Genomic DNA, 10019 nt, shown 5'->3' with positions numbered 1-10019 from the left:
ATTGTACGCCAAATTTTTCATCCGTTCACCCATTTTTTTTTGGAGATTTATTGTTATCCGAGGTGGTACTAACTTTTCTCTACTCTTAATGTCTCAGTTGGTAGGTCGCATTCCGGGTTTAATTTTCGTCCCACCTCTCCTGGCTTATTTTCGTCCTCCCTCCCATCTCCAATTCCCCCGCTCCCACCTCCTATTTTCGTAGGGTTTTTTGTCGTCGGTTTTTTTCGCCGGTTTTTATTTGTCTCCCTCCCATTGGTTTTACAGTGCAGAGAAAACCATCCCTGCACGCCTCTCCACGATCCCTACCCGATTCACGCATCTCACCCTCCCTCCTGCACGAGCATCCGCCGCCGCCGGTGCGTTGGCTGCCTCCCTTCCCCATCGCCGGCCACCTCTCGCCCCTCATAGCCGGTCGCCTCCCTCCACTAGATGCCGACCACCTACTTCACCGCGCCGACCGCCTACATCCCAGCCGCCGGCCATGACCAGATCCACACCGGTGTTCCCGCACCGGCGTTCCCGCATCGGCGCCACCACGACCACGCAGCGGCAGAGGAGTCCTCCTCCTCCCACCACCGCCGCCACCACCGCGCCCTCCTCCTTTCACCTCCACGCCCATCCATCCCTCCCTGCTCACGCCCGAAACCCTAGCCCGCGGGCGGCCATGGTGACCGAGCTCAGGATCCGCAGTATCTTCCTCTCCTCCGAGAGCAAGAGCGGCAACTTCCGCAAGGGTATGCCATGAATCCCTTCTCTTCTTCTGGCCTTCTTCATCTCCACATCTGATTCGTGTGTGTGGTCTATATATGCAGTCAGTTTGCTCCCTCCGATCTGCTCTGCATGCGTGAAGGGGCCCGGCCAAAGAGAAGCTGCTGCTGTGCAGGTTCTTCCTCATCCCCGCTGTAGGTGGTAAGCCATATCCCTCTCCCTCCTCTCTCACCCCCATCTTGTCTCTGTAGGCAAGCAGTCTGCATGTTAGCAGGCACATGAATCAATCAAAATACCTTTTTGATTGATATATACGTGTACTGAGAGGAGAACCATGTTAAAGAATCACAGTGTGTGATGTTATATTTCGTTTCTTGCTAAACTCCGAGGTTGCATTCATTTCCTTGAACAAATGTTTGAACCTTTTGTTGTAAAGTTGTAGATTGAATTTAGTTGTCACAACTTTTTTGGTTGTTGCTTGCCTGAATGAGATCAGTAGACATTATTCAGATAACTGAATTAGACGCTGTTGTGTGTAGTCTTTGTTGGAAATACATACTATACCGACAGACAAATGAAGTTCACTGAGAAATCTATGGTTTTGACCAATACAAGGATTGAGTACTCTTATCTCATTCATCATTACAAGTTGTATCTTTCAGAATTAGGTGTTCGTACAGTTACCATTTACTGTATATTATTTTCTACAGTAATTGTCAGGATTAGGTGTTTGTTGGTAATATAAAATGATAGATGTATAGAGTTCACTGAGAAATCCAAGGTTATGATCAAGATGATAGGTTAAAAATTAAGGATCAAGTACTCTTGTCTCATTGATCATTACAAGTTGTAATATTCAGGATTATCTCATGCAGTGTTTATCAATATCCAGGATTAGGAAAAAATGTACTCCTATCTTGCAACTTTGTTTCAGCTTCAGGCAAAGTGCACAGTTAAGAACCTCATGCTGCTGTGAGAGAAACTTAGCACAATCTTTACTATCTTTTTTTCTTGACAATCGTATCTTGCCTGAATCAATTTAGTACTCATGTTCAGATAACTGAAACTAGACACTGTCTTGTAGTGGATGTATAGAGTTCACCAAGAAATCCAAGGTTGTGAGCAAGACGGCAGCTTTAGAATTGATGATCAAGTACTCTTATCTCATTTATTACTACAAGTTTCACGATTCAGGAATAGAGCGTTCATCCGTGGCGCGGCCGCCTCCTTCCCCTCCCTCCACCACACGCTGCCTACCGGATCTCGCCGTTGAGCGCATCGGCCCGCCGTCTCCAACCACCCCCGTCTATGATCCGAGCCGACTACAGGGTAGCCACCACTGCCACCGAGGACAAGGTCGCCTGTGGAAACCACCACTACCTCCGGTCCTTCGATCTCTCCCCTTCTTGTCACTCCTCACGGCCCGCTCCGCAGGGCTCGGCCTTCTCGGCGGGGATTTGCTTTTTGGCGAAGAGAGGCGGCTGCATGCGCCATGGTGCCGATCCAGTCATCGTTGGTATTCAAGTTGCCACCTAACGAATCTGTTTTTATTTCTTATTAGGTACCTGAAAGGCTGAACCTGATCTGATGAAGTTGCTTGTCAGACTACCTTCCTTTTATGAACTCAAAGGTCAAGAGACCAAGGTATCGTGAGGAGTGCATATGGCCTGATGTTCCTTGTGTGTATCGTGAGGATTTGGGAGCATCGGCGACGGACAATTAACTAGCTAGGTCATGGTATTATGATGAGCCAGGTCATGGTACACAGGTTAACTACACAAGCTTCTGCTATTTTATTGTTGGTCGTTCCCGTCCACTGCTGCCAACAGTCAATTTTCTGCAGGGTTTTTATTTCTTTCTCTTCCATCGAAAGTTCCCTTTTGCCACTGATTAATTAGTTGATGCATGTGGAGATTTTCGATACTAGGAGAACCAATTCTAAATATGTGCAATTCCATCTATCTAGCATCAATGTCGGGTGAGGTTAGACTACAAGAAAGACTAGATATTAAGCTTGTCCATTCCGTCTACACCTTTTGAATCTGAAGTGACTACTGTTGTAAATAATGCTACTTGAGTACCTGGTTGATTGGTTTTGTTTATTGTGGCATTGATTAGCCTACTACATTAGTGGTGTCAGCTATATTTTGTAAGTTTGTTATAGATTCCATTTGGGTATATGTGTGTGTGATTGAAAAATAATGGTTTAGATATCAATTGCTACAGTTTTATATAATACTCTTTGATCTATGGTGCTAGGTCTGCCGCTGCGTGCATGACAACATGAGGTGCCGCAATCGGCGTGGTATGCTGGTGGATGATGGCGACAGTGAGATGGTTGGCAAGGATTATGAGAGGTCGGCGAGCAGCACTCCTTCCTCTCTTCCCTGTGGAGAAGATGACCTGCAGCTCATTGACTGCTGAGTTCCCTCGAGTCTCTCTTTCTTCCGGCAAGGTAAAGTTCAGTTTTCTGGTGACCATGTTTATTAAATTCTATGGTAGAATCCATATTGATTCTAAGATGACATTATAGTGCATTTTTGTCCAGACATATGATTTTTCATCATCTGGTGTACGTCGATATAGCACAGCCCACACATACCCTCCTACCCTGAGTAAATCTGAATCCCCATATTTCAGTTCTGAACTCCAAAATGTCGTACTCAAATGGCTTGACCCCAGATCCATGTTCTGGACTCTTGATAGTTTGCGAGGCCTTTTCATTTAGCTGCTCAATCTACATATGCAGAAAACCACTCTCTGGATGCGTGCATTTCTGGCTGTACTTGAAGCTCTCTCCAACAATCTCCTTCTCCATCCATACTTATTTCATAAACCAAAACCTTGCGTTTATCACAATACCTATTTTAAGCTCACTCAGGATGACAAATATAGTCACAAAGTTTTTTGGTTCTTCGGTGTTGATAAAAAGAACACCTTTTTTCTATTTCCTCTGATCCTTGTTTAGTAACTACAACTCTCATGTTGTATTTGCTTTTACTGTTTCACCTTACCGTGAGTATGTTTTTGACTCATTATTTGCTCACTATTGTTCAGATTCTACATCAAGGCTTGTGGCTTACCTTATGGATCTTAATTAAGTCACCCCTTGTAATTTCCTGAGGTGCTACCTCATCATTCTTAGGTGGCTCCTTTTTTCCAGTTTGTGGCAGTTGATAGTTGTGTAGTACATGGATGGGGAGCTACTTATTTAGCCTATCAAAGAATTATCTCACTAGATGTACGTAGGGAAAGAGAGCTCTTATATTGACACTCCTAGCACTTGATATAGCGTAAGCTTTTTTTCAAGTTGTTTATAATCTTGTGCTGGAAAATAACAATCATAGATTGCTAGGCATTTGCCATATTGCCATGCTAACTGAAAATTGATGTAATCTCTGGTCTAAAATGTTGTAGCTTGTTCTTTTGTACTTTCATACACTCATACTGACTACACATAATGTCAAATGATGCGAGTGCCAGTATATATCATCTATGGAGTTGCTTGTGCTATTGGAATTTCACCAGTTGCTCCAGAGGTATGCTTTGTGAAAATACTTCATTAGTATATCATCATTAAATGATGCACTGTTGTTTTATAGTGGAGTGTGATATAGATCAGATTTCTTTTTGTATTCATTTCTGCTATTGTTTCCTCTGTTCCTTTGATGGTTTCGACGACTCTTACTATATATAATACCATAAAATACAGTTTTTCAATCACACACGCAATTTACAGTGGCGAGCTACCAGAATTTTTGTGTGTCAAAAAACAGAGTTTTGAGTGGTTCTGTACTCTTTCGAATGTAATTTTTTTTGAAAATTTCAAGAATTTCTTCCAGTTTTATAAACTGAACTCCTGCATTAAGGTGTCCAGAATTGTTTTACAATGTGGAGTTTTCTGAATCCAAAAAAAATGATTAGCATAGATAACCACTACATATAGTACATGAAGGTTGGTTATGCATGGAGAATGAGGTTAGAATTGTTAGAAGTTAGAACTGGGAGTTTTCCAGCACATGACGGTTGCGGCCGTCTTCCAGCATATTGTTGCTTTTCAGCAGAACAAGATGTTCGTCTCTTTGTCTTATGGACTTCAATAAGGTCGATGGTAGCTTGCTGAATAGGTTAAGGGAGACCCCACAGATTTCTAATGACCACACAGGGTATTCTTGCCGGTGCTGCTGCTGGCAGAGGCGCGTGGTTGACAGGAGGAGCCGGGGAGTCATGATGGTGGACATGTGGATGTTATCATGGCATTGACACATTTCGCTCTACCAACACTACATACCAACGTGACTGAATGTTATCGTGCCTTAGATGCCCTATCAAATTCTTGCTTGACTTTTTGGTTTTGTATGCCCGGATGTATGTTTCAGTTCCTACATGGTATTTCTCATGTGGAGTTGAAACCACACTTGGTTGGTCCAATAGCAAATAATCATATGTTTCACTCTGAAATCATATTGCATATAGAGTGATGTTACGTTCTTGTGCAAATTACTGCACACATATACATGGAGTTACCTGAAAAAGTCTCACACTTGGGCTCCTGCAAGTAACACTGTCTCTCGCTTGTAGAGTTTGCAAGTGGTTATAATTGTCATACTACTAGGTAACAACCTTACTCGAATCAGCCTTGACCTTGTATAATATACATAGTAATATGTAGTGAGTTGAGCGTGTGTGTCCTGTGGAGGCGCTGTGCACCTTCAGGGTCATGATGGCCATCTGCTGTCGAGCTTCACCGCCTCACGCAGCAGGACTGACTCTGATGACCTGTTTAGAGCAGGTTCGATCCAATCTACCTTTTATTTCCATGGCCTTCCCACCTCCACCCCTATTATTGCTATTTTACTTAGTGCGTGTTTTGAGAAGATCAGGCTGCATGTTGTTCTATACTTCTTTGCCTTTAAAAAAAGCTTGGTTTTTATACATAATTTAGCATTGGTAAACTAATAAAATTTAATCATGGAGAAGGACATGAGCTTGCACATAGTTTTTAGTAGATGACGACATAAATTGTGGCATTGGTCGCAATCTAGAAGTTTTTCAGGTGAGTCACATGGTTTAATTTGGAGAAGCACGAGCTAGGATGCAGTCACATATTTTTTAATGGTTCCTGCCTATTCCTTGTGGTATTATCAATATTTTCTAATTGAATTGAACTTCTATGTGATAACCTTCCAGATCCAAATCCTACTTCAGAAAGTGTATATGAGCAAAGGTCTGCACCTAAACGTTATCAGAAGTGAGGTCTTAGACAAGGTAATGTTTTTCTATCTGATGAACTAGACAAGGTAATGTTCGAACTTGGAAGTGATCAAATCATATACTTTGGTATGAAAGAGTGTAAACTAACTATTACATGTACATCTTAGCTCTAGATTTTCAGTTTGTGCTTGTCTAATGTAGAAAATGTTGTCCACGAAACATGGACTGAAGGTCAGAAAATATCATTCATCCTTGTGTTGCAGTAAAATATATCTCTTCATTACAAAAAATAGTCCATTTAGATTTCGGAGCAGTATATGCCGAGTATCTATACTCACCAGAGTCGAATTTTCTTTAAGATAATTTTAAGAGGTACTGCTTAAGTTCCACATGCAATGTGTTGTAGCATAATTTATCTTATTCTGTTAATTACAAAATTATCTCTGAATAACTTACAGATATATCAAAATCTCACAAATTCGGATAGACCATCTAGCGTACTTCTTAATTTTGGTATTGGCGGTGACATTGTTATTCGAGATTATTTTGTTGTTAACTTTTTTTGCCCTTTAAATTTGAAATACTTGAAACATGATCTGAGTGCTTCTTCTTGATCTGGTCGGTGAGTGAGGAGGTAAGAAACAGGGACATTGAGGCACATTGGGCTTAGAATTTAGGGAAATAGAAACCATCTAAAGTCTCTCTACCCTAAAATAAATCTTAACCTTATAATGAAGCTTGGTTTAGTATTTTTTTTCTCTACGAAAGACCAAGTAATCTGATATCGAGCTTGTTCTTTTATAGTAATTGAATTTTGAGTTTCTAATGATTGTTCATGCCTAATTGGCAATATATATTGACAACAAATTATTTTTGTTGTCAGATGAAGGGCATAACCGATGGCACCAGCGGGAGGTGAGTGCCGGTGGAGATAAGTGAGAAAAGGAGTAGCGTGAGGCGGTAGACAGCCTTGAAGAGGATGAGAGGGCCTGCTGCTGGGGTTTGCTCCTAGGTATTTTTGGGTCAGTGCCAGCGGCCCAGGTATCTTCTTCCGTCTCTGGATCCTAAATTGTATATCTCTAATCTGCAATGACATGCAGTAGTGACGGATACAAGTGTGTGGCTGCTCCAGTGCCGCCGCATACTCTAGTACAGCCCAAACGTGGATGCAGGTGGATGTGGGCACCGTGGCCGCCACCAAGGATGTGGGCGTCGCGCCACAACTGGCGTGGACGCGGTGGGAACGCCAAAACTGTCAAGGACACGGGAGCCACACTGCAACCTTAGTGTTTTCCCTAATTTCTTTAGGTATGTGAGGTCGATTTAATATTCACATATATGCTGAAATTTTGACACCGAAGAACCAGCAATCGAGTTATATGAAATTTCTTGCGAGAGCTATACCCTTCTTTTTAGTACTGAGAAATTCTCATGAGTACCAATGGTGAAATTTTCAGGTCTAAATACTGGATGAGATTCTCATTTCTGGCATTCTTCATGAACCTATCAAGGAGAACATTTCAATACTAATTGCCGCAAAGGTGTTCTCAACACCGGCTAGCAAGAAGAGAGTATGTTTTTTAATGCTCACTGTTGTAAGCTTGATTCACACGGAGCTTCTCAATGTTGTACATGTAGTTTGTGAGTAACAGAAATAAAACCTATTACTTCATTCTTGTCTTGTACCTCCGATTCATATCCCACTAATCAGTAGAGTTCAGTTATGTGCTTCAACATTAAGGAGTCATTATCTTCTACACCTTCTGTTCCTAAATATTTGTCTTTCTAGAGATTTCAACAAGTGACTACACATGGAGCAAAATGAGTGAATCTACACTCTAAAATATGTCTATATCCATCTGTATGTGGTAGTCCATTTGAAATCTCTAAAAAGAAATATATTTGGGAACGGAGGGAGTAAAACAAATTTTGTTACCTACTCAAACATATTTTGTTCTTGTGTTTCTGATAAATTTTCTATAAAAAATGTGTACAATAGAACCTGCAGAACCTGCATTGGACCATGATCATTTGCTCTATCCATTTCTTCTAAAGAGTACAGATTCCTACGCATTCATAAATGTGATTTAGTGTGCTATTACATTTCTTGGAATCAGATGCTATATTTTCTGTGGGAATTCGTTGACACAGTTCCTTACAAAAGTTGTATCTTTGAAACGGACAAATAGCTCTATGTAATTCTATCATATTCTGATTTTGAGGCAAGTATACCAGTTATCTTTTTCCTTTCTAGCAAGGTACCATAGTACATGTTATGAAATTCTCCTTTGCCTTCCAGGTGAACCAAATAGGTGTCTTTTTAACAAATGGAGGGAATTCGTTTGTCAATAAAAGTAAATTTGTCACAGGGGATGTTGTCTTATTTCTTCAAGTATAAGCAATGTTGTCTTATTTCTTCAAGTATAAGCAAATGAACAGTGTGTTGAAGTTAACAAGTTTCTATCCTTATTCCTCTTATTAATTGTGTGTTATCCCGATTTATACATGTAACAATGATGAATGATGATGATGTAAGGAGAGCCATTCTGTTACCTTGAACAAAACAACTCTCTATCCTTATTTCTCCTAAAAGCTTTCAGACGATACTCACACCATATGATTCCTTGAAACATAGTAGTATTTTTCACATCTATTACAATCCAAGGTTTTTTTAACTAATATTATTCTTTATATTCGTAAGTAGTATAAAGTTGCCCCAAAATTGGTAATATGATTTTGGATGATATATTGTGATGCTGACAAGGAGGTTATTGGTGTTGAATAAAATAGCAGTATGAAATAACCCTGCATATATGTGTTTGTTTTTAATCTGAGCCTTTCAATTCAACTGAAATTTTTACTTGTACAATATTTACTGTCTTTTGCCTCTTGTTTTGCAGGTTATCTGGAATGATGGTAGGTATTAATGAAGTAGTCCATGTTAGCTGGACTGGCTCAAATCTTAGCAATTTAGAAGCTCAATATCTTGGGGCTGCCTTGCAGTATTTCAGAGAGCTGTATTATTCCCGGACATTTTATATTGCCTCACGATGAGAGTTGAAAGTGGGCTGATGTGCTGTCAGAACCTCTCCCCCCCTCTCTCTCTCCCTCTCCCTCTCTCTAATGGATAATAACCTACACATGTGAGATGATTGAATCTTAAGCATAAATAATAAAGCCATTCAAGTGTTATTATCATTTGTAATGAAGTGCAAAATAAAGAGTTCAATATTTCTATTTTTTGTCAAAATATATTGCAAGTGAAGTGAAGTTTAATTATTATTTTTTGTTATTGGCTATCTTTTCAATCTATGTTAAAGTTGACATACAATAGTACAAATTTTACAAAGCCCGTGGCAACGCACGGGCAGTCTACTAGTTATGAATGATTTTCCACGCGCAGGTGCTTTTATTGGGACATGCCAAATTGTACCGGCCCAGCAAGGCGGCCCAGTGCAAAAAATTAGTGTCTGCAGCGCGATTTGAACTCTCAAACCTCATGTACAACAACAAATGTCACGACCAACTCATATAGCTCACGTTGTGTGATAATAGAACGTTGATAATCCTATTAAATAGTCCCACATTGCTCGCTTAAATCCAATCTTTCTAATTTATATACGCCTTGGATTTTTTTAGGTATTAAGAAGGCATCTCGGGAATTAATAAGGAAATAAATCATCCCGTAATAAGGAAGGAAAGAGAAAGAATAAAGAAGGAATTAGGGATTTCGGGTGTGACAGAATACAAAAGGAAATTGGAGGAAAGAGGAAGAAAATAGAAGGAAAGGGAAAGAAAATAGAAGGAGAAATAAATACGGAAAGTGGGATGCATGCGTGGGAAATATAGAAGGAAAGAATAAATGAGAGAGGAAGAAAAAAGAAGGAAATAATAAAGAGAAAAGAGGGAAAAAATAGAAGGAGAGAGAAAGAAAGTAGAAGGAAACATAAAGAAGGAAAGTGAGATGCATGCGTTGCCAATTAAACAAAGTTGTATTGTATCTTGTCATACCAAGCGCTGGATCTCTCGGGCAGATGCAAAGCTGATTAGATGATCAAACAAGTAAAGTTTTTAAAGGAACAAATCTGGCAGTCGCC

At 40.4% G+C, this 10019-nt stretch overlaps 1 protein-coding gene across 3 annotated transcripts; it reads left to right on the top strand.

Moving 5' to 3' along the window:
• Positions 1-282: 282 nt before the first annotated feature.
• Positions 283-9097, top strand: LOC147957505 (uncharacterized). 3 transcript variants are annotated; one of them, XM_087537035.1, is made up of 10 exons: positions 283-734; positions 813-909; positions 2270-2476; positions 2968-3163; positions 4192-4247; positions 5899-5976; positions 6806-6963; positions 7055-7230; positions 7380-7493; positions 8823-9097. In XM_087537035.1, the coding sequence occupies exons 1-3, from the start codon at positions 482-484 to the stop codon at positions 2283-2285; spliced, it is 366 nt and encodes a 121-aa protein (XP_087393161.1). In that variant the 5' UTR covers positions 283-481; the 3' UTR covers positions 2286-2476; positions 2968-3163; positions 4192-4247; positions 5899-5976; positions 6806-6963; positions 7055-7230; positions 7380-7493; positions 8823-9097. The 3 variants fall into 3 exon arrangements, with proteins under 3 accessions (XP_087393161.1, XP_087393162.1, XP_087393160.1); XM_087537036.1 differs by lacking the exon at positions 4192-4247; XM_087537034.1 differs by having other exon boundaries at positions 2968-4247.
• Positions 9098-10019: the final 922 nt, after the last annotated feature.

Source organism: Triticum urartu, chromosome 7A, assembly GCF_056163025.1.
Source record: "Triticum urartu cultivar PI428250 chromosome 7A, HENAU_Tu73, whole genome shotgun sequence".
Taxonomy (NCBI): domain Eukaryota; kingdom Viridiplantae; phylum Streptophyta; class Magnoliopsida; order Poales; family Poaceae; genus Triticum; species Triticum urartu.
The sequence above is the reverse complement of the archived record's forward strand: the minus strand, read 5'-3'. Positions and strand labels throughout refer to the sequence as shown.